Source organism: Ovis aries, chromosome 13, assembly GCF_016772045.2.
Source record: "Ovis aries strain OAR_USU_Benz2616 breed Rambouillet chromosome 13, ARS-UI_Ramb_v3.0, whole genome shotgun sequence".
Lineage (NCBI taxonomy): Eukaryota > Metazoa > Chordata > Mammalia > Artiodactyla > Bovidae > Ovis > Ovis aries.
The window spans coordinates 53,679,340-53,706,070 of NC_056066.1; the positions used below are offsets into that span (position 1 = coordinate 53,679,340).

The following is a 26,731-nucleotide window of genomic DNA, read 5'->3' on the forward strand; positions in this document are numbered from 1 at the left end:
GGAGGTAGGGCGCAGACGGCCCACGGCGCCTTTCCATTGGATGGCCAGGTCGTGCTCAACTCCCCTGCGCGACTGGCCAGCCACAGGCTCACCTCCCTTCCCACCGTCGCGGCCGGGAGAGGAAGCGAGGTGGCCTTTGCCCCCGCACAGGCCAGCCAGGAATGCGGGGCCACGCTTCCCATTCCGTCTGCCCGAGGACTCAAGGACAGCGGGGGCGAGAAGGGACGCATGGGGCTGCTCTCGGGCAGCAGGACTCGAGATCGCTTGCGGGGGAAGCGCGGCAAAGCCCTGGGGATACCACGCGGCTGGAAGGACCGACGCGCGCGCGCGGCCGCCGATGCCTCCATTGGCCAAATCTAATCCCCTGTGGCACGCACTGTCCCGTGGCCCCCGCCCTGAGGTGCGCCTCTCCCAGGGGAAGCCGAGGTCCCCGACGGCGCGGCCCCGAGCCCCTGGGCGCTGTGGGAGCGCTGTTTCGCTCCACCGCGCGCGGCCGCACAAACCGCCAGGAAGGCGCGAAGTTTGCGAGACCTGTGCGGCGCGACTGCGCGTCGGGGGACGCGGACAGCCTGTGGCCCGGGGGATAGGTGCGTGGGCAGCGCCAGGTGCGCGGTTGGGCAAGAGTTGGGGTGCTCTCGTCCAGACCCACGTGTCCGACCGGATGGTCTGCGGGGTGCTGGGTCTCCGTGGGAAGGGAGGGGGCACCCGGAGACCCCACGCCGCGCCACCCCCGCCCCCCGCCAGCCCTGCGGAGGGGGCTTCCCACAATGCCCAGCGAGCTCCAGCCCGCACTTCCGCTGTCCAGCCGCCCACGGGGGGGCGGAGGCGCACCGACCCTCGCCGCGGCCCCCTCCGCCCCGCTAGCGGAGCCGGCCGACCGAGGGGCGGGGCGGCGGCCGGGCCGGCGGGGCGGGGCCCGGGGCGGTGGCCGGGGCCGGGACCGGGGCGCGGGCCAATCAGCAGCGGCCGGGCGCGCGCCGGGGGGCGGGGTCAGGGTCCGCAGGCGGGGCGCGCGCGCGGGCGGCGGGGGCCGCGGGGTTGGAGCGGCGCGGGGGCGCGCGCCGGCCTGACGGACAGACGGACGGACAGACGGACACAGCGGCCAAGGCGAGCGCGCAGCTCGGACCCGCCCGGACGCAGCGCTCGCCCGGCGGCCGCGGCGATCACCGGCGCTGGTCCGGCGGCCGCGGCGCCCGCCCTCGCCCGCGCCCCATGGGGTCACAGGTAAGCGGCGCCGGCTCATTGTCCGCGGCCGGGCCGGCGCATCTTGGCGGGGCCGGGGCTCAGGCCAGCCGGACCGCTCCGGGCTGGAGCCGCTCCGAGTCGGGGCGCGCCCCCGCCGCCTGCCCCTCGCGCCCCGCCGCGCCCCGCCCCGCGGGGGCGCCCTCCCGGCGGCGATCGGCGCGCCCGGCTGCAGCTCTGGGGGCGGCGGTAGAGACCCCCGCCCGGTCCCCGCTGGTCCCTGAGCTCAGGTGGCGCGGGCGGGGCGGGGCGGGCGAGGGCGACGCGGGGTCCCCGCGGGGCTGCGCGCTGAGGCGGAGGCGGCGACGGGGTTGCCCCGCGCCCCTAGTCCTCGGCGCCTCCTGCCGCCGCCGCCGCGGTCCCTCCCCCGTTACCTCCGAAAGGGGAATTTTCCAGCTGGTAATTTCTGCTGCGTCAACGCCCGGCCCCAGGAGGCAGCCCGGGGGCGTCCTGGCGCCCCCCGCCCGCGCCGCCCCGCGCGCCCCCCGCCCGCGCCTCCGAGCCGCACCCGGACCCGCCCGCGCCGAGTTTGCCAAGAGTCGGAACTGCGGGAGGTGGGCGCGGCGGGTCCCCGCTCTCCGCCGGGCCTTGGGGGTCATTGTCTCCCCCTGAAGCCCAGCACTGGCCTCGTCTCCATTTTAATTACTGGCTGATTCAGGGCGCAGGGGCCTAGAGGCCGGGCAACTAGAGGAGCGCGGAGGGGACGGGGCGCTCAGAGCGACGAGGGGCGCGCGGAGCGGACGGGGCGCGCGGAGGGAGCGGGGTCCGCCGCGAGCCGCGTCTTTGTTTCTCTGTAAATAGACATGTCAGTTTCGCAGGGTAGCACGAGTCAATGTCTGACAACTCAATCTGGATGGCAAATGGGCGATTTTCTGCACCAGGAGGAGGGCTCAGACTAGTTGGGGTTCCTCTCGCCTTGCTGACAAATTCATTATTTGTAGGTTTAACGGACCACGCACAATAGGGCTGGACCGAGGAGCCTGGGTACAACCCAAAGGGGCGAAGAACTGGTATTTTCTGACACCGAGGAAATACAAACAAAAGAAAGTTTGACTGAGATTCTCAGCGAATTTTCTTACGCTTTCCTTGCTCCAATCTCAGCGAAGCATTTGTCCTGGATTTCGGAGGCAAGATTGTTATCAGCATTGTTTAAAGAAATGCTAATTAGCAACACATTGGCGAGCCGCTGGGCTCAGACACCTGTGCGGAGTCCTTGAGTGCGCTTTAATTGTATCAGTTGTAGAATCTTTCATACTGGATTTATCATCAAAGCTAACTTCCCTTTGGGTAGCAGGCTGTAGATTCGGTCTATGGCTGGCCTGCGTGTAGCCTATGAAGGCAGTGTTTTCACTCATCGGGAGGGGGAAATAGTTTGTTCCCCAAAGGGAAACTTATGGAAGGGTTTTTCACATGAATGATGAAGTAAACAATAGAATTTTACTATAGTGCACTCCTTCTAGTTGGTGTGTTTCCTGATAAATACTCTGAACTGAAAACTTTGAGACTCCTTGCTATTTCAGAAAGGACTAAGTGAGAGGTTGTTGAGGCAGAAGTTACTAGATGTAAGTCTGACTTAGACAGTATGTTCCCCTAGAAAACTAGTAATTATTTTTATATCTTTTACTGAAGGGAAGGAGGTGTACGTGGGTGTTTATGGGAGAGTTCTGTTTAGGGGGTATGGAATGGATACCTCTAGGCTAAACCCCAAGATCAACCTTTCTGGGAGGCCAGCCTCACCTCTAGGCTAAACCCCAAGGTCAGCCTTTCTTGGAGGCCAGCCTCAGGACAGGATCTCATTAGGCCTCATTGCCATTACCCTGGATGAAAGAATTTTGTTTGGATGAGATGAGTTTTGTTCAGATCTAGCTGTTTAAGATTTGAAAATGAGCTCTTTTTCCATGTCCAGTTTCTGGTGTTCAGAACTGGTGGAGTGTCAGCTGCAGGGGCTCCAATCCTCTTGGGTGCTCTGTATCCCCACTCGATCATCCAGGGGGAGGGGGCTGCCCCCCTCCTTGGTCACACATAAGCACTTGGAAGGTGAGGTCGACACTGAAGATGGGTGAGACTCCACTGGGGGCCTGGAAGGACACTCTTTTACAGTCAGACGATGTGTTATTTGCAAACATGTTAAACCAAATATTACAAACTTTTCAACATTGTCCTTATGTGGGGTTTTTCAAATTAAGCGAAATTGGGCCACTGCGTCCCTGTGGTCTGTGTTTCTGGGGCAGCTGTGCGCTTGCTCTGCTCTATCAGAGGTCTCGGACCAGCAGTGAAGGCCCCGCAAAACATCTTCCAAGAGCCTGGCGCTGTGAACTTGAACTTGAACTCGTGCCTCGCTTTGCTGGTGCTTCCTGTGCCCAGGTGCCCTATTGACTGCTGTGTTAATATGGGCGGAGGGTTCTTGTGCCCTATTCTGGGGGTGTCGTGTCCTCATAAAAACGGAGGCTTTTCCTTCTCTCTGAAAGAACATATTCTGCTTAAAATCTTGTTGAGTGGTTATAGGCTATCAAGAATTCCCTTGTGAACCTGCCCGCTCCCCTGAACAAAAAAGATTCTTCTTTTTGCTACAAGTGTGCTTGAATGGCCCAACTCCTGAGAATAAACAATGCTTGAAAATCTCTGTTGAGACCACATGACTCATTTCAGTCTTTGCAACACAGTTGTCCTGTCCTACCCCGGCCCCTGTGTCCTCTGCCATTGGCTCTGACTTTGGAATGGCCAGTACAGCTGGGGTCTTCAGCCCCAGGTTCACCGGCATTTTCCCTCTTTTCTGCCTTACGAGCTTCAGTATGGTATGTGCCTGACGCATGTGTACTTGGGCTCTGGGTTCTGGTTTTCTGGTGATGACAGATGCTTGTAGATGGAGAAGTCATGGAAAAGAAAAATAACTTTTTCTAACAAGCTGAAAAGTTGTCCTAGTGAAGGATAAGGACAAACTCAACCAGTCAGGTCTGACCTTAGGGTGATTGATGCAAAGTTTTCCGTTCAGTGTCTCTCAACACTGCCGTTTAACTCTTATTTAGATTTTGAAATGACTAAACCTTTTAAAATGTCATTATTTGGATTTAAAAAATTAGCAACTTAGGCACTTTAGAAAGTTGAGGAACAGTGCTAGCGTGTTTTTCAACAGCGTTTATAGAGGTTCTGTGTTTAGACAGGTGTGTTTTTTGAGTCACATTAGAGAGACATTCCCAGAGTTTCTTATTCATGATGATTTTTGGCTGTATTGAGAGCTTGCTGTGGGCCAGATTGGAGACAGAATTCCTGCAGTGGGGCTGTTGACCTGTTGGGATGGGTCAGAGTGGGGGCCCTATAGGAACCACCGATGTGAATGACAGATGCTAGTGAGAGCTCAGAGAAGGATGGGTGTGGCCCACCTGGTGGGCTTTCTGAAGACTATTGGAGGAAAGAGTGTCCATGCAGACTCCTCCCCTGGCCCAGGTTGGGCCTATGGTGCCAGCCCCTGGTTCCAGTACCTATTGGCAAATTATTTTCTAACTTCCGCTTCACAGAGAGTGGGTAGCCAAGGAGAGGGCAGAAACCTTGGGGCCAGGCCGCTTTAGGGGCTGATTGGCTGTGGGGTTGGGGGCGAGAGGCGACGTAGTTTCAAATGATGCCTTCCAAAGCCCGTGTTTCAGCACACGAATCCCTTCCTAAATGTCACGCTCACGGGGAAAGTCTCAGGGAAGCTGTCCTTTTCCTGGCTCCCAAGCGGCAGCCCAGCCCTGCTTGTCTGAGTGGACCTGGGGTGGGACCCCTTCTTTGTGGAGCAGAAAGAAGATGCTTCTGTCTTCGAGAGAGGGTTTGAAAACCTGAAGCAACCGGAGCTGCCGTGAAGATGGACACATGGCGGGTGGGGCCTGGGCGGCTTTGGACAGATTGCCCTCTCAGTGTGTCACGTGGCATGCAGAGGGTCTGACCCAGGTTTTTTTGGCCACTCTGAACACTGTCCCTCGGCTGAACCTGGGGCCAGAGAGCCCAGCAGGGACTCGGCTTGGGGAGCAAGGACCCTCAGGCTGGCCACTCACTACTCACCCGTTTAAAGGTTGGGTTCGCTGTTCTCCGTGCTGACATCCAGGTGGTGATTTGCCCTCAGTTCAAGGTGGCCGTGCCGAGGTGCACAGGCCCTGTGTCAGGATGCACAGAAATGAGCTTCATGAGACCCACTCAGGGACTCCCGGCTGGGCTCACTGGTCAGAGGGGCAGCACCAGTACACTGGGTTGTTGATTTCAGTGAGAGGGTGGATGGGGTCATGGAAAACACCATCAGGAGGGTGGCCCAGAAGCCCAGGGTGGGGCAGGCAGGATGACGTCTGGGTGTCGGGTTCGGTTGTGTTTTAGACCCAGGGGAGGGGCCAGGTCTCTGGAGGAGCTCAGGGCTGTGGGCAAATGGGCTGCCCATGTGAGCAGGTCAGGCGGGTGCCTCAAATGGGCCTTCGTGTCCAGAACAGGTGTGTTTTCTCATCCCATCCCATTCTAAGCAGTGCAGCTTCAGGGCCAGAGTTTCCTCTTCTTTAGGAAGTTTGAAGATGGCTCAGACACTACTGTTTCCTTCAGGGGCAGGAGAGGGCTGACTCTGTGGGGAACAGTCTCTCAGAATCGCAGAGCCAGCTGACTGCTCAGGACAGGTCCTCTACATTCAGTTCCTGGACTAGCGACGTCCGCTGTGCTTCAGGTGAGGTTGACTCAGAGACGCCCGATGCTCAGAGTCTCGCACACAGGTGGCCATCGCCTTTTCCAGGGTATCGGTCCCCTTGGCCTAGGCCCCACTCTGACCCCTGGTCTCTGAAGAAGCTGTCCATCTGCACTTGAAGCCCAGTCCTTCCTGCCAGCCCTGTGGCAGCCAGCTCCGTGGCCCACATCCTCTCTCACACGAAAAGTGGAGCAGGCTGGCGGGCCACACGTCCCAGGTCCCCAGGGGAAAGGTCACGTGGAGAAGCGGGACACAGAGAGAAATGCTTGTTCTGGGGTGAAAGTGGAGCAGCCTCAGGTGGCAGAGCTTCGGGGCTGTGACCTGGAGTCTGTGAGCCCTCCCCCAGCTGTTCCCCCACCGTCTCACACTTCTCAGCAGGGGGCCACGCCCGGCTTGTGTGCACCCTGAGGTCCCTGCCACTCTGGCTCTTCATAAACAGCAGCCCTTGACTTTCCAGTGGGTCTTTGCATCTAGACCAGGGTTGGGCGGCTGCCGGTCCAGTGGGACGGAGCCCCATGTCGGTGGCTGGTCTAGGAACTCCTGTGATCAAAGCGCAGGAAGCCTTCTGCATTCTCCTCTCCAAGGCCAAGAACCCTGGGACCCCAGGACACTGGGGAGGGCTCATCAGCCCTTGCGGGGGAGGGTCCCAGAGCTTCCAACATGGTCTCATTTGGGGCCTGTCAATCAGACAAGGTGAGGCCCCACTGGCAGGGCCCGGGGGTTGTTTAAGAAGAGTGGACAGAGCTATTCTTTTTGTTGCTGCCCTGTCCCATGAAAACTGCCTTAGCATGACTTCTGTGGCTAGTGGTCTGAATGCAGCCTCCACTGCCGGTCTCAGACCCCTCTCCACTGACCAGCGTTCTCCATCTGCCTCTAAAGTGTTAATAGTAAGAACTGGCAATGAGGGGAAAGTTAAAAGTGGCAATTTCCCTTACAAAGCTCCTCAGGTAAGACAAAGCTGAGGGCATGTGTCCCTGCTGTTGAGGAAGAGACCCGAGCTTCCGCCTACGGTCGCCTTCCCTTCTGAATAGTCTCAGCAATGTCTCACAGGGGCTCATTCCTCTGATGAGAGGCGATTGCTGCTGATGCTGTGCCCATGCATATTGTTTAATTTCTAACTGGAGACTAAAGGAGGCAGGACATTCAACACCACTTGGGCACTAACTGGCCAAGAGCTGAGCATCTCATCTGGGGTGAGTAGAACCTCTCCGGTCAGCTTCCTCCTGGCACTTTCAGAGTTCTGTTCAGGATTATATTATTAAAGTGTGTGTGTTACCATGTATTTCACTTTTGCTTTCGTTTTTGGTTATACATGGATAACTCCATAAGCAGGAAGTTTCCAGGTTTTTCCATGAAGGCATGGTGTTTTTTCATTGCCTCTGGTGATATAGAGACATTGTTATTTCATTGCTATTATTTTATATGAAGACTTAACCCCTCAACTTCAGAGTGTTGTGAAGAACTTTTCATAAGTTAGTAGCAGACACACCCTTCATGGGGACAGTGACCATGTATCATGACAGGCCTGCTGGGCACCTGAGAAAAGTGGTCTTTAATATTGGGTACGTTGACTTTTCCTATTTTTCTTTTTTTTTCTGGCTGCACCATGTGGCTTGCAGGATCTTAGTTCCCCAACCAGGATTGAACAATGACAATGAAAGCAGAGTCCTAACTACTGGACAACTGGGGAAGTCCCCCTATTCTTTCTTACATTGTTGGCAGAATGAGATCAGAACAGGGAGTGATAAGGTAACACTGTCCTTGGACTGCCTTACCTTTAAAGTCACTGAGCTCCACTGGACGACGTGAAAAACACTGGGGTGTGGGTGGGGCATCTTTTAAACCTCTTCCCTTCTGGCTTCTCTGTCGTCTGCTGCTTTTGATGCTGCTGTGGGGTGGAAATCCCAACACCTGGACTTGGGAGCGGAGAGAAGACAGAGGTTTCAGTCAGCAGGTGTACCGCGTGGCTGCAGTGACCGTGGTTCCTCTGTGATAAGCAGGGCCCTCAGGAGGCCAGGGAGCTGGGAGCACTTCCAGGTGTACATGTGCCCTTGAAAGCCTGAGAAGAGGGTCAGAAGGGTCAGTGCCAGGGGACCCACCTGCACGGCATCCAGCAGACCCGCTTCACTGAGGCTCAGGTGGTCCCTCAAAGACAGAGTGTTTGAGCTCAGCAAATGCACTGAGCCTTGGAGGAGCACGCAGGGCAGGCACAGCTCAGTGCTGCCCGTGCTACTGCCTGAGGGTCACACCAATCTCACATCTACTTACCTTTGTTTTGCCTCATCTTAAGAAGCAAGAATATCCATGAAGTCGTGAGTCAGGCATCTCAGTTATGTTTTTCTTGATACACACTGAAGCGGACATGTGACTATTAGGGCAGACAACGATTCTCCCTTTGTCTCGAGGGCACTCCCCACATACCCCTGGCTGAGCTGCTGTGAAACCTGTCCGTGTTCCAGACTCTGGATATGAGTGGCTTTGCCATATGGCTTCCTTGAAGGAAGGGATGGGCTGTGTTTCTGGCTTGATGGGGTGAGCTTCATCTGGATACAACTTCTAGCCCTGCCACAAGCTGCTGAGTCAGGTACGGGGGAGCTTGGTGGACTGGACTGTGTGGATCCTGGTTGGGAACCCTTCATGGCCCATCTCAGAGAGCCTTCCTACCATCTGACCAGGGAGCAATCTGTGTAAGTTAGTCTCCTGTTTGTATGAGTTCTCTGGGGCTGTCAGGCAAAGGACCACTAATCTTGGAGCTTAAAACAACAGAGATTTATTCTCTCACAACCTGGAGGCCAGAAGTCCTAAGTCAAGGTGTGTGCAGGGCCACCCTCTCTCCAGAGGCTCCAGGGAAGGACATGCTTCCTGCCTCTTTGAGTCTCTGGTGGCCACTGGCAGTCCTGGGTGCTCACAGCCAAGACGTGTCCCTCATGCCTCCCATCCTGCCCTTATGGCTGTCACCCTGGTGTCAGATTTGTCTCTACTTATTAGGATGCCAGTCACCTTGAATTAGTGTCCACCATGATGATCTAATCTTAACTCGATTACACCTGCAGAGGCCCTGTTTCTAAGTGAGGTTATATTCTGTGGTTAAGACGTGAGCAGATCATTTTGGGAGAAAGGACTCAGCCCTCTCCACCGTTACAACTTGTGTTCTCCTGACACGTTGCCACATTTATTTCTCAATGCCAGGGTTTCCTGAGGCCTCCCCATTCATCTCCAGCAATCACCGCTCATACCTGCCCTTCCCTTGATGGTTGAGCGAATGAGGCCAGTGACCATGGTGTTAGGGAGTTTGCCCCACAGATCTGCACTCAGCCCCACGCTCTCAGCAAGGAGGGGCTCTCAGTCCAAGGACGCAGGCGCCAACAAGGTCCTGGCTGTGTTGGGTCGTATGTCCCCAGAGGGGATGTGACAGAGCAGATAGATGTCGATGCCTACAGATCAAAGGAGATGCAGCTGGGCCTGGAGGGAGGGTGTGGTGGGGGCAGAGGCAGAGCCCAGGGTGTCCGGTGGGGTCGTTGGGGTGGGTGTTTAGTGCCATTGCTCTATAGCAGGGCACGGCCCCTCCTTTGACCTCTGCAGGACTGGGTACCCATGTGCCTATCTGCCTCCCAGATGGACCCAGGCCTTTCTTGCCCCTGGGAAGCTGAAGGGGCCCCTTTTCTAGACAGCGTTTTTATTGCTTCTTATAGAAGATGAGGAAAATAAAATGTAGTCTTCAAAATTTAGATAACCTTTCATGCAAGAGTACCATGAGGAGCCGCAGATAACATCACATAGACTCACTGAGTGACTGGCCTGAAAGTCGTAATTCTTACAGTGACCGGCGTGGGCGTGTCCCATGGTGGTTGTAAAGGCTGTGGGTATAGACAGGGCTGTTGTACGCCCGGCATGTCCTCCACGTTCACAAGTGAAGTTCCCCCTCTTGTTGATCCTTGGGACCTGAACCCTCTGGAGGCCAAGGTCACGGCTGTCACTTTGATTCCCCCGCCATGGTCACCTCCTGGATGAGGACCCTCCCCTGCTGGGGTGGGAGGGGCCAGGTCCCTATGCACACCCTTGTGACTCTTGTAGCAGACAGGCTGTGCCACACACACCCCACCCCCACCACTGTGTTGGCATGCATAGTCCTGGACTCAGGTCTGCAGGCCAGGCACCAGCCTTGTCTCTCAGCACATACGTGTGTGTGTGTGTGTGTGTGTGCTAAGTTGCTTCAGTCATCTCTGACTCTGTGACCCCATGGACTGTAGCCTGCCAGGCTCCTCTGTCCTTGGCATTCTCCAGGCAAGAATCCTGGAGTGGGTCGCCATGCCCTCCCCCAGGAGATCTCCCCAACCAAGCAATCGAACTCCCATCTCCTGCACTGGCAGGTGGGTTCTTTACCACTAGCGCCACCTGAGAAGCATCGTCTCTTAGCACCCAACTTCCTTAATCACAAACTCCCTTGATTCTGTAAAAGTGATCTTGTTCTTTTGTAACCTCACTGTATTTTCAGTTTGGAAATTTTGGAAGTTTTCAAACACACACAGAATTAGCGAGTGTGTTTCCTTCACCAGCTTCAGTAATTCCTTTTTCTTCTCACATTTGAGTTCCTCTGTTTTTGCTCTGAACTATTTTAAAGCAAATCACAGACGTTTTGTCTCACTGTCCCATGCTTTCCTTCATGTGGGTGGTTCTGTGAGTACCTCCTGGGGCCCCCAATTGGGGCTCAGGCTTGGGGATGGCATCCTCCAAGTTTTTACTACTGGTTGATTTGAGCTGCGGTCGGGACAGACCCAGGAGTTGCATTTGAAGAAGTTACACTTGGGGTGGTGGCTCTGAAATCTGCTTTATTCTGTTTTGGGGTGTTTGTTGAAAAGTCAGACCTGTTGGTCCCACATGGTGGTCTGGCTGGTGGCATCCTCTGACCGTTAGGAGCCCCACCCTGTTTCGAGGACCAGGCAACCGGGACTGCGTGTCTGGTACTCAGTATCCGAAGTGTGACAGTGACGTCTGCATCGGAATTTCTGACTTAAAAAAAAATGAATCGTTTTTATATTTTGTGCCTGCTTTTAAAGATACGTGTACCTTTTATTAAGGGTCTGTACATAAACTGTTCAAAATGATTATCACCTATGTAAGTTTTGTTTGAAAATTCTAGATTTAATAAAGTGTAGTATCATCTTGGAATTTTTTAAGCATAATTTTTTGGCAATATCATTTCTTTCAAATATTTCAGTGTTTGTTTGGAGCCATGAGCCATTTTTGCATTAGTCCTTTACTAGGTAAATTGTTTTCATCCACAGCCAACCCTGGGTCTGGAGCGTGTGCCCCTCTGTTTGAATGGCAGCTGATGAAATAGCTGCATGGCTGAGGGACAGGGGGCTTGATTCTCGTGAGGAGAACACTGGCTGAGCTGGTGAGGGAAGTGGGATTCACGCCTCACTGTCACCTGGTTTCTGCGTCCTGAGGTGAGAGTCTCTCTCAGGTGTGTGCCTGTCTGCTACTGCAGACACACACTCTTCATTCACTCGGCAACTGTCCACCCAGCCTTCATTTATTGAGCATCTAATGAGTGTTTACCGTCTGCAAGGCCTATGCAGAATGACAGTGGGGACTTGGAAATGTCCGATTAGCAGCTAAAATTGTGTCAGATGCCAGAACAAATGTTTGTTCTGGTCCGAGCCTGCATGCGGGCTCTCCTGCCACCAGCCGAGGAGTCGTGCATTTCATTTCTCTGCCCCAGTCCAAAGTCAGTGACCTGTACGATGTGGGGTTTCCTAGGTAGCACCTTAGACTATTGGCTGGATCCTCTTGTTTTCAAGAAATGCAACTTTAAATAGAAAAGACCAGGATTGAGGATTCCAGCATTTGCTTGATGTAAATAAATGTTGCAAAATATTAAAGAACTAGTGTATCTGGTTAAGGGTTAGGAGGGAGTTCTCTCAAGAATCATTCTTGCAACTTTTCCTTCTGTTGGAAAGTGTTTCAAAGACAAAAGTTGAAAGACTACAGAGGATTTCATCCTCTTGCTTGAGAACTAGGTGCTGCTTTTTTTTTTTTTTTCCTTTCCTGTTTAGATTTGATGTTTTTCCTTGGCAGAGGGAGTACAAGTGTTAGAGTTAACATTTCAAGTCACAGTATAGCTCAGATTAAAAACCCTTGGATATAATTTTTCTGCCTTCTTAGGCTGATCAGTTTTCAAGAAAAACTTAAAAATTTTAAGTGGATGTGTGGTTTTTTCCTGTGGCTTTTGTAACAAAGTGCCACAGACTGGTGGCAAACACAGCAGAAACACAACAGAAACATGTTCCCCCAGCAGGGGTCGTGGGGCTGTGCTCCCTCCAGGGGCTCTGGGAGAGGGTCCTGCCCTCGTCTTCAGCTCTTGTGGCCCAGGCACCTCTGGGCTGTAGCCACCCCACCTCTGCCTCCATCCCCCTCTGTATGTCTGTGTTCAGATTTCCCCTTTTTGTGACACACCCGTCCCACTGGGTTATGACCTCATCTTAAGCTGGTTAAATCTACCAGGATCCTGTTTCCAAATAAGGTTGCATTCACAGGTACTGTCTTCTGGGGACACAATTCACCCCACAAAAGCAAGTAACTCTGTATCCATCCTCCACCTTTGCTGTGAGCTGTGACTGATGCAGAACATCAGAGCCCACCTCTCAGCCACACCTGTGGTGTCATTTCTGAATTGTGGTCCTGGGATGTCATGGCACTGGTCAGATGCCCTTTGTCCATAGCCTCACTGTCATGTCCTTCAGTGAGGTGAAGGTGAGACCTTCAGGCCCACCCAGGATCAAGAAGGTGCTGTCCGCTGCTACTTCTACCAGGAGCTATGCTGGGACATTTAAACAGTATCTCTTGATTGACAGAGGCACCACGAGTGCTGTCATAGGAGGAGCCCCTGGAGGCTTCAGGAGGAGGCGGCTTGTCAGCAGCTGGGGGGATTGCATCCATGGCAGGATATGCCTTTTGATCCACCTGTTAAAAAGAGCATGTTTGTATTGTCCAGTGACTCATCACAGCCTAAGGGGGCCGGTCATGGAACAACAGACTGGTTCCAAATAGAAAAAGGAATGTGGCAAGGCTGTATATTGTCACCCTGCTCATTTAACTTACATGCAGAGTACATCATGAGAAACGCTGGGCTGGAAGAAGCACAAGCTGGAATCAAGATTGCCGGGAGAAATATCAATAACCTCAGATATGCAGATGACACCACCCTTATGGCAGAAAGTGAAGAGGAACTAAAAGCCTGTTGATGAAAGTGAAAGAGGAGAGTGAAAAAGTTGGCTTAAAGCTCAACATTCAGAAAACAAAGATCATGGCATCTGGTCCCATCACTTTGTGGGAAATAGATGGGGAAACAGTGGAAACAGTGTCAGACTTTATTTTTTGGGGGCTCCAGGGTCACTGCAGATGGTGATTGCAGCCATGAAATTAAAAGACACTTACTCCTTGGAAGAAAAATTATGAGCAACCTAGATAACATATTCAAAAGCAGAGACATTACTTTGCCGACTAAGGTCCGTCTAGTCAAGGCTATGGTTTTTCCTGTGGTCATGTACGGATGTGAGAGTTGGACTGTGAAGAAAGCTGAGCGCCGAAGAATTGATGCTTTTGAAGTGTGGTGTTGGAGAAGACTCTTGAGAGTCCCTTGGACTGCAAGGAGATCCAGCCAGTGCATCCTAAAGAAGATCAGTCCTGGGTGTTCTTTGGAAGGACTGATGCTAAAGCTGAAACTCCAATGCTTTGGCCACCTCATGCGAAGAGGTGACTCATTGGAAAAGACTCTGATGCTGGGAGGGATTGGGGGCAGGAGGAAAAGGGGACGACAGAGGATGAGATGGCTGGATAGCATCACCGACTTGATGGACATGAGTTTGAGCGAACTCCGGGAGTTGGTGATGGACAGGGAGGCCTGGTGTGCTGCAATTCATGGGGTTGCAAAGAGTCGGATACGACTGAGCAACTGAACTGAACTGAAGGGAGCTGGTAGCTGTCCATTACAGTCGTGCGTGGTTTAGAGAGGAAAGGGCCACAGTGAGGGTCGAGTGTAGCAGGAGGTGCCTGGGGGCACGGGTAAAGCCGTAACCTCTTCCCCTTTCTCTCCCCAACCCCGCAAAGCAAATTTGTGGATCGGCTTCCCACCAGCAGAAGCAACAGAGCTCTTGGGTGGATGCCTGGCTGGGGCTGTGATTCTGCTTCGGCTTTGTAGGAGGTCTCCCTGCCTGGTCTCTTCTTTTCTCTCCCTGCCCCTGCAATTGTTTCTGGGGCCCCAGGCACCCTACCAATCAGGACATCTGGGACCCCTGGGGGGCTGCTCTCCCTTGGGAGCCTGTGTCTCCCCTTGATATACTAGCCCCTGGCTTCCCCATCTTGGTGGCTGGTGCCCTAACCACCCTGAGGTCCGAGCTGGCACCACCCCGGGCTCCTTGTGGTTCTCTCAGTGGCCCCGCCCCGTCTGTGTCCTACAAGCTCTCTCGTTAGACGCCCAGGTGCTGTGTCTTCCCTGGGCTGCCTGTGTGCTGACCATAGCTCGATGCCCTCGACCGTCCTGAAACACAGGCCTCTTGTGTCCCAAGGTGCTGGGCCGACTTCTGTGGTTCTTCTGTCCACGTGATGCCAGTTGGGCTGCAGTCCTCCAGGCTGGGCTGGGATGTCAGCGCGGGTGGCTCCATTCCTTGGAACCTTGAGAGTCAGCCTCAGCCAGGTCTCTGGGGTGGCCATACCCAGGCCCCACTCACTCAGTCTTGCTGCTTGTGCCCCTACCTCCCTGAGAGCCCTCATAGCACCTCTGTGCTGCTCTGGCTCTGGCCTGGGGGGGCGGGCCCGGTACTCAGCTTGAGCCCAGTGCCCAGCACACCTCCAGGCTCCTGGACACCCTCAGGGGCTGATATGGAATCGCATTGGGACTAAGTCTGGGCCACAGCTAAGACCTTGGAATTCTGTGGGTCATTCCACCCTGAGAGCCAGAGCAGGCGGGTGGGGACAGGGTGCATCTGGCCCTGTGTGGTCAGGGTGTGTGCATCCTGAGAGGAAGTGACGTCTAGACAGGTAGGAGAGTCCAGGGAGGGGCGCGGAGGAGGCTTTTGGTCCCATTGAGTTGAGGGAACTGAAAGAGGCCGTGACAGGGAAGAGGGTGGTGGTGGGGTGGGGCTGGGCAGGGGCCGGGGGCGGGGACCCACCCTGGCCCACAAGGGTTTGCATTCTGAGATCACCCTGGTCAACAGCACCCAAGGTTCAGGCTGTGAGTCACTGGAGAAACTTCAGGCAGAGCTGACCCCGCCGGGTACCTAAAGATGATTTGTTACTGAATGTGGCATATTTCTTCCTAGTCAGGAGCTTAGTTTTAAATTTTAAAAGGCAACAAGGAACCCTGAGAAAACAATGTGTATAAAGTGTGGGTTATAAAATGGTTTCCTGTTCTTAGTGTCTTGGATCTTGGGTTTTTCAGAACCTTGGGATGTGGGACATGGTGTCCACACAGGGAGGGCCCCGGGCTGGCTGGGTTCTGCCCATGGGCAGAGGCCTTGGTGGGAAGAAGCCGAGCACTTCCCGTATGAACTATATCACCCACTGGTGTTGGTGGGTTCTTTGGTACATAAGAGACATGTGTGTCCTGGGCTCCTAGCAGAACCCTGGGCTGAGTGTCTTAAATGACAGAGATTTATCCCATCGAAGCCCTGGAGGGCAGAGGTCAGAGAACAAGGGCCACACCTCCTCTGAAGGTGCTGGGCGGGATGGAGGACCTGTCCCAGCCGTCCCTCCAGCTTCTGGTGCTTCCTTAGCCATGGCCTCATCTCTTCTGTCACACAGCTGTCTCCCCATGAAGGTCTGTGTCCCAAGGTCCCCTTCCCTAAGGACACCAGTCACGTTGGAGCAGGGCTCACCCTAGCGACCTTGTCATAACCAGTTCCATCTACAGGGACCCCATTTCCAAATAAGGTCACATGCAACAAGTGAGTCTGGGACGTAGTTCAACCCACGGCAAATGGTGATGGGTACGCACTGGTTTGTAGTCGAGCAAGGATATTTCCATAAAAGTAGTTTTGTAGTCGACATTGTCATAATTCGCGTACAACAAGCTACTCATTGGAAGAGAGTAAATGGGTGGGTTTGCACACAGCGGTGTCTCTGTCTCTCGCTGTTCCCAGGCCAGGCAGCCCCTGTCCCTGCCCGTGTAGGTCTCTTTGCAAATTCCAGTTTCATGGAAGGTATTCCTGCACCGTCTCCTTTGTCCGGTTGCTTTCAAGCAGTGTAATTATCTAGAGACTCACCTGTGTCCACCTGGAAGGGCCTTTTAGACGTGCTCGGCCGGCCGGGCAAGGGCAGAGATGGGGCTTCATGGGGCCTCCAGGCAGCAGCTTGGCTTCTGCAGACCAGGAGTGGGTGTTCTGGTTCTAGCACTAAACGTACATTGCTTCCACCTTAAAACAATATTCACCTGTTAGGTCATGTTTCCAGGAAAATTTCAAGAAAGTGTAAATGGAGCACAGTGGAAACACAGAGTGAGAAGAGCTGAAGTCGGGTTGGTGAGGAGGTTCCATGGGTGTTTGAGGTGCTCACCTCTTAGCGTTGGGCTTTTCTGTACTGGAACTCGGTGACCGACCCTGGGGAGGGACCGGTCGGCCAGGGCTCCCAATCCTTGCCCACACCTGGAGTTTCTTTGAGTGCAGCTGGATACAAAGTCCAAATGCATTCACTATTCTGTGTCCTTATTATTAGAACCAATTGTCTTCAAGGTGGAGCTCTTTAGGGACCAGAGAAAAAGCATATGAATACCCCCTTCTGCTCCCAGAATTACTAATCTGAACCTACAGTGCAGCAAATGAAATAAACTCAGAGCAGTCTGCATGTTTCATGTTTCTTGTGATTTTCGAGACTTGGCAATTTATTTGGCTTTTACCAGAGGAGTATCCGTGGTCTCATGGGCAAGCTGGATGAATAAGAGATGGGCCTCCTGCTGGTAGTTTTTGAAGATGGTTCTTGGTTGCAGCCTCCTTACCTTCAGATGCTGTGGGGAGAGGGTTCGTGAGGTGCCCTGGGGTTGGAGTGCTGCGGGCTCTGTACCCTGGAAGTGACAGATGGGAGTGCCCCTGACATCACGTCTGCCCCTGATGCTCAGAGAGGAGGTTGGCACAGCAGGTCCGTGCTCATGTCTGAGTGCAACTTGTTTAGGGGAGACCTCAACCCCCCCGCCTTGACCCCAGGTCACTATACTGAAGAGTCGAGACTTGGGTCTCTTGGGTCATGGGAGCCAGCTCGGGACTGTGAGACTTGGGGCAGGGCAGGTCTGTGGCACCCAATATAAGCTTGGTGGCTCCAAATGGCTAGACTCAGGCTCTCTGCCAGGCAGCTTGGAGACCACCTCCACCTTTCCCAGAGGCGTCAGTGTTAGAAATGGCTCTGGCAGCATCAGGCAAGATTCCCACCAGGCAGGATGAGGCCTCGGCTGCCCCTTCCATCACTCGCCGTGCCATCACCTGCATGGTCCCTGTGTCCTGGGTTATGTCTGTTGAGGGTGTCTCCGAAATCTGCATGGTGCAGATGGGCACACTTTTGGAGTCTAGTCTGGAACTTGGATTCAACTTGTATTTGCACCAAGGTGCTCATAAGTGATTCTGTCTGAGGCTGAAGTGTCTTGAGATTAGCGAGCTATAAATAAAACAGGGAGTAGGGACCCCAGGAGGCATGAAACCTGTGTAGAGATGGAGTGGCTTCCAGGCGGCACATGGGTCACTTTAACAAAGTTGCAGGTGCTGGTGTGGCAGCAGATAACCCGTCTGCCCCCTTGTTCTCACCAGCCTGAGCTTCTCTTGACAGAGCGGCATCTGGGACCCTTCAGGGCCACAGGCTCTCCTTCGAGGGTCCCTTCCTCACAGGACTGCCCCTGTGGACCTTGAAATGCATGACAGTGCCCTGTGGTCCATGCAGCAGCACAGGTAATTCAGAATGACAGTCAGGTTATCTGTCCACAGGCGTGTGCTATGGGGCTTCCTAGCGGCACTAGTGGTAAAGAACATGCCTGCCAATGCAGGGGACATAAGAGACACAGTTTCAGTCCTGGCTCAGGAAGATCCCCTGGAGGAGGGCATGGCAACCCTCTCCAGTATTCTTGCCTGGAGAATCTGGACAGAGGAGCCTGGTGGGCTACAGTCCATAGCAGAGCAAAGAGTCGGACAGGGCTGAAGCAACTTAGCATGTGTGTCCTATGAACAAGTGTGAGTCCACTGGTGTGTGCTTCCTGAGCAGGTGTGTGTCCCATGGCCAGGTGCGTCTCCACTAGGTAGTACCCTCCTTTGGGGCAGGGCAGATGCTCTGCTGTCCTAGCCTTCAAAGAAAAACCTCTGTGAGCATGCTTTAGTGTGAGGCCTGCGTCTTTCTGGCCAGACTGCTGTGTGATGTGACTACTAGGATGCTTCTGTTTTTAGGGTCATGCCCATTGGGCAGCAGCTCTTCTGCTGCGGTCAGGTGGGCAGGACCCCACGAACGTCTCACTGATGTTCAGACATGAGCAACTTTGTAATGCAAATTCAGTCATTCCCCTAAAGTTTCAGTAGGCTTGGATAAGTTATGGGTATGCTTAATGTTTCCATAGCAGACTAATCTGTTGTTTGTTTGTTTTCATCTGTGCCACAAGGCCCTCGGGATTTTAATTCCCTGACCAGGGATTGAACCCATGCTCCCTGCAGTGGGAGGGTGGAGTCCTAACCACTGGCCCCTCCAGGGAAGACCCTGACTAATCTATTTTTGATTATCATTCCTTTAGATTCCTCTTCTTTTTAGCATACAGGTAGTTTTTTTCCCTAATGAAAATTGTATTTTCTTACAACAGATTCTCTGTGAAATACATATCTGATTTTTAAGCTGCTCTGATTGAATAATAATTTATTTTAGAACTTCCCATATGAGTTGAAATTATTTTAGAAATGCAAACCCTGTGAGGTAGTTGCTTCTGTAAACGGCTCTGGCGTTTCCCCCTTTTTGGTTTTCTTCCTGATTCTTAGGAGGATCTGCTTCACTGGTGAATAAAGAGGTTTATTATTCATACAGGAAGTCAGGTAATGAAACCTGCATCTTCCTAATCTGAATACAGGGCCCTTAGGTGCCAGAGGACCTCCCTCCAACCCCCCCTCCATCCCTTGTACATGCCCAGGAGCTCCTCGTGGACTCAGGCACGAAGCCGATGGTTTGCACTTGGACGGTTGATTTCCTGACTTGACACGTGTTCCAGTTCCTCCCTCAGTGTCTGGTTAACCTAAGTGTGATGCCAGCTGTGGGGTAAAGCCAACCTGGATGGCCTGTTTGTTGTCCTCCCCTCCTTGCATGCCCTGGAAGAAGAGCAGACTGGGGGATGACTGCCCTCGGGGGCCCCCATGCACCCAGGGCTGAATACCCCAGTATCAGCTGTGAGTTTGGGGGCCCCCCCATGGCCAGTTCTGACCACTCCCCCTCCTCCTCAGGGTCCATCCGTGGGGTCAGGTCCCACTGGTCTCATGATCGAAGTAGCCTGTTTACTTCTGGTCTTAGGGTGGGGTGGGGGCTGGCGGGGACAGTGCCCAGGGGACGGTAGAGAGATATGAGGGAGCGAAAGACTTGGACTCTCCCTGGCCTTGTTCTCCTGGCATGAGGACTGCAGCCATCTGCAGGTGAGCCCAGGTGACATTGGGAAATGTGTTGGAAGTCCAGGGAAAGCTGTTCCACCACGAGGTGTCCCGCACCCTCCCTCCCTTGCCTGCCCTCTGTCTGCTCCCCGTGGGAAAGGTGGACGATGTCCCCACCTCTGACCAGCTGCGAAAGGGTGAGTTTAAAAGGAAGATCTGTCTTCCTCGGGGGGTTTCACGTGGTAATGATGGCCCCAGAATTCATGTATTGAGGTCCTCGCCCCCAGCACCTCAGAACCTGACCCGGTTGGGCTGGGACTTGTACTGAAGCGGGAGGGGCTTTGTCCAATATGACCATGTCCTCGTGGGGGATGTCAGGACCAACATGCGCAGTGACGCTATACAGGTTGGGGCATGGCGCTGCACGGGCCAAGGACACCGAGGGCTGCTGGTCAGCAGCAAAGGCCAGGACACATCCCTGCACGGTTTTCAGAGGGTGCCCTGCCCACGTGGCCTCCTGACAGGGCAGCACTGAAGTGCCTTTATCTCGGCCACACAGTCCGGTGGCCCCAGAAACTTTGGGGGCAGCAGAGAGCTGGGAAACAGAACCAAGGGGAGCAGCACGGTGGAGCCCAACTTGAGAAACGATTCGGGTGCTTGGGATAACAAAGGGGGTTCTTGTCACCTTGGGTCCCTCCTCCACTGGACACCTTCCTGGGGAGCTGAGGTAGTCAGGGGCCTCCTCCCTCTGCAGCTGGGTTGGGCTGAACTGTGGGCACCCAGCCTCGGCCCTTCCTGCCCCGCGGGCTGGACTGTGTAGGATGTTGCTGTCGTTTTGCCGTTAAAGACGCTTCTTCAAGGGTGGGGGTGAAGGCGCACCTGATACACTTCACCTAGACTTTCTGTTTTGGTAAAAAAAAAGTCTCTTCAACTGCGGATGGGCCTTCACTTCCTTTCTGGAATATTTGCTTGGTTGGAGGGTCAGCTGCAGCGTGTACAGCGCTGTGTGCAGGAGGACGGAGCTGGCTCAGGTGCCGTCCTCAGGTGCTCTGTGCCCAGCCGCCTCCCTCTGCACATTCTTTAGCCCTTGGTGCATGTGTGACTGTGCGGGTAACCCTTCCGTTCTCACCCCACAGAGTCCATAGAGGAGGCCACCCCAGGATCCCAGATGAACAACCGGAAGGAAGATATGGAAATCGCGTCCCACTACCGACACCTGCTGCGCGAGCTGAATGAGCAGAGGCAGCACGGAGTGCTGTGTGACGTGTGTGTGGTGGTGGAGGGCAAGGTTTTCAAAGCCCACAAGAACGTCCTGCTCGGCAGCAGCCGCTACTTCAAGACGCTCTACTGCCAGGTGCAGAAGACTTCTGAGCAGGCCACGGTCACGCACCTGGACATCGTCACCGCCCAGGGCTTCAAGGCCATCATCGACTTCATGTACTCTGCCCACCTGGCCCTCACCAGCAGGAACGTCATTGAGGTGATGTCGGCGGCTAGCTTCCTGCAGATGACGGACATCGTGCAGGCCTGCCATGACTTCATCAAGGCCGCGCTGGACATCAGCATCAAGCCAGATGCCTCGGATGAGCTGGAGGCATTTGAGGTGGGTGCCCCGCCCGGTGGTGGTGCGGACGCCCTCATCTCCGCTGTGATGGCTGGGAGGAGCATCTCCCCTTGGCTGGCCCGGCGCACGAGCCCCGCCAACTCCTCCGGGGACTCAGCCATTGCCAGCTGTCACGAGGGCGGGAGCAGCTATGGGAAGGAGGATCAGGAGCCCAAGGCCGAAGGCCCTGACGACCTTGCCTCACAGCCACTATGGCCTGGCGACGTGGGCTGTGGGCCCCTGCACGTCAAGGAGGAGCCGCTCTCACCGGCCCACTTCGGGGGCAGCGAGCCGCCTTCTGCCATGGATGGCACCATTCAGAACTCCTTCTCAGAGCAGACTGCTGGGGATGGCTGGCAGCCCACGGGCCGGAGGAAGAATCGGAAAAACAAAGACACAGTCCGACACATCACACAGCAGGTAGAGGAGGACAGCCGGGCCGGCTCCCCACTGCCATCTTTCCTCCCGACGTCCGGGTGGCCATTCAGCAGCCGTGACTCAAGTAAGCCTTTCCTTTGTTATTGGCGGGGCTCAGGCACCCTGGGGCCAAGGCAGCACAAAGACATGGCTTGTCGGTGACCCTGAGGCCACTCGTTTTGTCCACAAAGCGTCACCTTTCCAGGCTCACACAAGCGGCTTCCCTGATTATTGCAATAAATAGGTGTGAGAGCAAGAATGCAGCCGTGGTGACCTCCTGGTGTCCCCATCAGTGCTGCGCCTGGGCCACCTACACACAGAGGGAACTGGGGTGGGGCTTCTCTGAAGCAGGAAGTCTGGAGCTGAAGAAGTGGGGTGACGCCTAGGAGCCCGGTGTGGGGTATGGGGCCACTTCCCTCACACGGGGAGCCTCATAAGTAGTGGCTGGGATACCTTAATTTTTAAAGATGGAAATATTACAGCATTAAAGAGATGAAAAATTCCTCAAAGTGAAGTGGCCTAGGTGGAAGGAAAGGCCAGGCCAGGCTTGTGGGCTGTAACCCACGTGCATGAGTTTTATGCTGGAGGATGTGACAGCTTGAGGCCACCAGCTCCCATCCCAACGAGGGGTATTTCCTCTTTGCTAACAATTGTGGGCTTGGTGGTCCTCACTCAGAGCAGTGTGTGTGTGGGGGTCAGTACCACACTGGGGGTGGGGCTCTCCTGAACCCCAGTCCATCAGTGGTGAGGGCTCATAGCTTAGCTCCCTCACCCTCTGGAGGGTGGTTTTATCTGTCTTCCAGGCTAGGTGTCTCCCACCTGCTTCCCAGATGGTACTAGTGGTAAAGCCCCTTCCTGCCAACGCAGGAGGCTTAAGAGACGTGGGTTCAATTCCTGGGTCATGAAGATCCACTGGAGGAGGGCATGGCAACCCACTCCAGTATTCTTGCCTGGAGAATCCCATGGACAAAGGAGCCTGGCAGGATAGAGTCCATGGGGTCACAAAGAATCAGACACGATTGAAGTGACTTAGCATGGACAGGATAGTAAACAAATTAAATGTTTACTAGATGCCCGATGCTCTTCCTGGTGTGGAGCTCGTGATAACTGTGGCTGCACCGAGCTTTCCCGAATGGTGCATTCGGCCATGAGGGCTGTGTTCAGGGTGCAGAGAGGCCCTGGTGGGGCAGGGCAGGATGGAGGCTTCTCAACTGGGGAGGCCTCTCCAGGAAGGGGCCTCATGACTGGACAGAGGTGGACTGAAGGCAGCAAAATGTGAACATAAGCCCTGAAAGATGTCACCGATGCTAGACCTATGCTGGGTGGGGTGGGCGTCCTGGGGGAACCAGCTGCTGCCACCCCAGCAGAAGGGCAATCCTGGAGCTCCTGATACACTGGCTTTGTTATTGTGGTAAAACACATGTATCATAGATGTTACCCGTTTAACATTTTTGAGTGTATTGGTATTAAATACTAGTATTGTCTCCAGAACTTTCTCATCGCCCCTGGACACAGTGGCCTGTCTCCCTGGTTCTCATTCTCTTAGAGCCCTGAGTGCTGGGCCAGGCATCTGCAGATTCAGTCCGTTGCCGCCTTGGAGGGCCTTGGAGGGATGGCTCCGTGAGAGGTGGGGTCCTGGGGTCTGTCGGATGCCAGCAGTCCCCACCCCCGGTTGTGTCCATGATGGGCAGCCTTCCAGAACCACTGGAGTTTAGCTGAACTAAATCAGAAGAAGGTTAAGTTTCTGAGCTGCTGGAAAGGCCACCTATCTCCCTGCTGGTGGTTGTGTCGGCTCCCTCAGTAACGAGTAAATGTCCCTTAGCCTTGAGAAGAGTGTCCATGGTGACTGACTTAAGGAACCTTGTTGGGGTCAGAGCTGAAGAGCCTTCCCCTCCTGTCCTACCCCGGTGGGCAGCAGGGATGGAGGCCTCTAGATCGAAGAGTCCCTCAACAAGTTAAGAATGAGGGCACTCTGTGAGCCCGTGGGTTTGATGTTTTAAAAGCAGTTGTCGAGCAGAAGGTGTTTTTGGAATCCAACAAGTGATTTCGGCTCATGTACTGTTGCTGCTGTCTGAAATCCCTCGGGTTACCAAGGCAACTGCCAGATTTCCCCCGAGTTGCTAAGACGAGGACCTGAGGTGTGGGCTGCGTGGGACGGTTCTGCCCATCACGGTGGCCATTTATTCCTCCGCCCGCCCTGGGCTGGGGCTTGGAAGTATAAATCACGATCCCCGATGGAGGAGGGTTTGCTTTCATTAAAGATTTATTACATCTTAGAAGAGAGTATTTTTGTTTATTCTTACCCCGCTTATAGGAGAACAGGCCTTTTCCAAGGAACGTGTCAGGAGGTTCCTGCTGATCACTCAAGGCCCTTGGTGAAGATGCTTGGATGCCCAGCCCTGCAGCAGGGCCACCGCCTTGTCCTCTGTGTGTCCCCCTCGGCTTTGGGGACCCTGAGGCCTGTTAGCGTTTAAGAGTGATTTTCCTCAGCAGGCTTTGTAACCCAGCAGCTTCCAAGAAAACATCCATTGAAATGTGCCTCCGGGTCACAGCCTGTCTGTGTGATGGCTCGTAGGGAACAGCATTTAAACGTGCCAGTACCATGTGTACAGGCCAGGCTCCTGCCTTATCCCTTTGTCCGCTATCCCCAGGCTGTAAGCCTTCAGCGTGGTGGGTTTATGGCTGCTAGTTCAAAGGTTGTGCCAGGAGAGCCTGGCCAGGCCATCCCAACATCCCACACTGGTTCCCAAGAGGATCTGCAGATGCAAAGTTCTGAGCTGAAGTAAAGTGTCTTGTGAGGGACTCCTTCATGTTTGGACCTCGGTAAGGGTGGACCTGGCATCCCAGGATTGTGACGGGAGCGTCAGAACTGCAGAGCAGGTTCAGGGGTACAGGTGGCCTCCTAAGGTTGTCGTAGCTGCTCTGAGCCCAGGGCCGCTGTCCAGCTCAGGGTGGGAGCAGATACTTGGGACCAGGGCCCAGCCTGCCCTGACCAGGTCAGAGGGGTCGCTTCTTAGCCCCTTAGAACTCCAAGTCAGTGGCTTCTCCCTTGGCTGGGCCCCCTGACGTTTTCCCTGTAAGAATGAGTAAAATTGCTTGGAATTCGTCTGCTCGACCTCAGAGCCGTGGTTGGGGGCTGCCAGTGCCTGGACACCTCAGGAGTGGGCTTCGTCAGGTCATTCGGTTGGGAACGTGGGGGAAGACGTGCTGCTGAGAAGGGAGGTGGGGGACCCAGTGCTGACCCAACAGAGCGGGGGCACTGTGGAGGGGGCCTGAGGGGGGCAGGGCTCGGCCCTGAGACCCGTGGCCTGTGCCCCACTAGCTGGCTTACCCTGGCCCAAGGCCACACTTCTGAGTTACTACCTGGACTTAAGCCTTCATCACCATGGGCATGGTTTTACTGAGAGGCCAACAGAGCTTTGTTTCTGCCAAAACGGCAGTTCCTGGACTTTGTAGAAGATTCAGTTCGTGAAGACGGAGGCCCTGAGGCTTCTCATCTTTCCAAATGTGGAAGTGGAGGCTGGTCTCCCTGGGGCCACTGCCCTCATGAAGAGCTGAGCTGCAGGGTCTGGATCTGGGTGGTCAGGACATGGCAGGGCCCCTGAGGGTGACAGGTGAGCAAGGCCAGTGGTCCCTCTCAGGACCCACAAGGTTCCACTCGGGACGGATGTGCGGGGGCTGGGCTGGGGACCACGGCCAGCGCTGGCTGGGAGCTTCCCAGGGCGCTTTTCCGCTCTCCCTTCTCTGAGGTCACCTCACCCTCGGGCAGCACCACTGCTGACCTGACTGGAAGGCCACCTGCCTTTTCTGCCACCTCGATGAGTCCTGTTTTGATTTGAACTTGAGGCATTTTGTCCTCTTAACCTCGTATGTGTTTTCTTCTGGTATTTGGACACTGTGATGGGGATGCCCCTAGGTGCCAATAAGGGTGGGGACTGAGCCCACTGCCTTCGCCCTGCCCCTGCCCGGAGACAAAGGGTTGTGTTGAAATACCCAGTGGTGTATATGTGCATTTATATATATGCACTTAAAAGCACAGCTTGGAAGCTTACATTTAAATGAAGATTTTAAAAGGAGTTGTGTTATTTTTTTAACTGTTCATTGGAAAACTTTTCTGCTACTGCTTTTTTCAAATTTTTTTAAAAACAGCAGCAGAACATACACATCAGAAAGGCCATATCACAGCTGTTCAGCTGAAAGAGGCCTGACTGCCCCCCAGACACCCCCATACCCACCCCCAGAGACCCCCACACCTCTGCAGACAGTCCATACCACCCCCAGACACTCCTATACCACCTTGCAGACACCCCCCCACAGGCCTAGACACGCTCACACCCAGCCCGCAGACACCTCCACACTCACACCCAGACACTTCCACACCCCCTTAGACACCCTTACACCACCCCCCAGCTGCCAGGTTCCAAAGGCTCCTCGACCCTTGGCTCGGGGCCCCACATCCCTCAGATCTCAGCTCTGGTGTGGTGTCCCCTTCGCTAGCTCTGGCCCTCCCGCCTCCCCCTTCCTCTGAGATGGACACTTGTGTGGACAGGGAGGTTCAGGATGATCTCTCATCTCAAGGACCTGAAAAGTCCCTTTTGCCATATGAGGTGGCACATTCATGGTCTCGGAGGTGAGGCCCCGGTCACCACCCCTGTCCTACTGTTTCAGCGATGGTGTACATTCAGTGAGCTGCGCAGCTTCTAACTGTAAGGTTTGAGTAATTTATTGTCTCTTTCCTGGCCATTTCACTGGGGAGACATTCACACTCAGAGAAAAGTTGAAAAAACGGACTGTGAGCCCACCTGCCACCTGAGATTCTCTGCCTGCTAATGTTTTGCTGTGTTTACATGTTTATCTGTCTGATCATCCAATCTCACCTTGTTTGCACGTTTCAGAGGGAGCGCTCTCGGCCAGCTTCTTACCAGAGCCCGCATTTCTGAGGCTGGGACCCACACTTTTCATGTGCCTTTTGATGACAAATCATCCCCTCAGCCTCTGGACCCTTCCACCCATCTCATGTCAGCCTGGGAGCTCCAAGTGAGCATGCCTAGTGAACCTCTGGTCTGTCCAGGTGGTTGCCAACCTGCTCTCAGAGTTTGCTCCGGCCTCCATCAGAGTCCTCAGATCATTCTTTCACTGCCAAGCGGTGTTCTGTTCTCAGCTGTAACACAACTGCCGATG

At 54.5% G+C, this 26,731-nt stretch overlaps 1 protein-coding gene across 1 annotated transcript in view; it reads left to right on the plus strand.

The window, feature by feature from the left end:
* Positions 1-1,068: 1,068 nt before the first annotated feature.
* The window catches only part of ZBTB46 (zinc finger and BTB domain containing 46), a 50,559-nt gene continuing 24,896 nt past the window's right edge, over positions 1,069-26,731 (plus strand). Inside the window, exons 1-2 of the mRNA XM_027976934.2 lie at positions 1,069-1,224; positions 20,667-21,635. Of these exons, the coding sequence (XP_027832735.1) occupies positions 20,699-21,635 (937 nt within the window). The 5' untranslated portion in view covers positions 1,069-1,224; positions 20,667-20,698. The remainder of the gene's footprint in view (positions 1,225-20,666; positions 21,636-26,731) is intronic.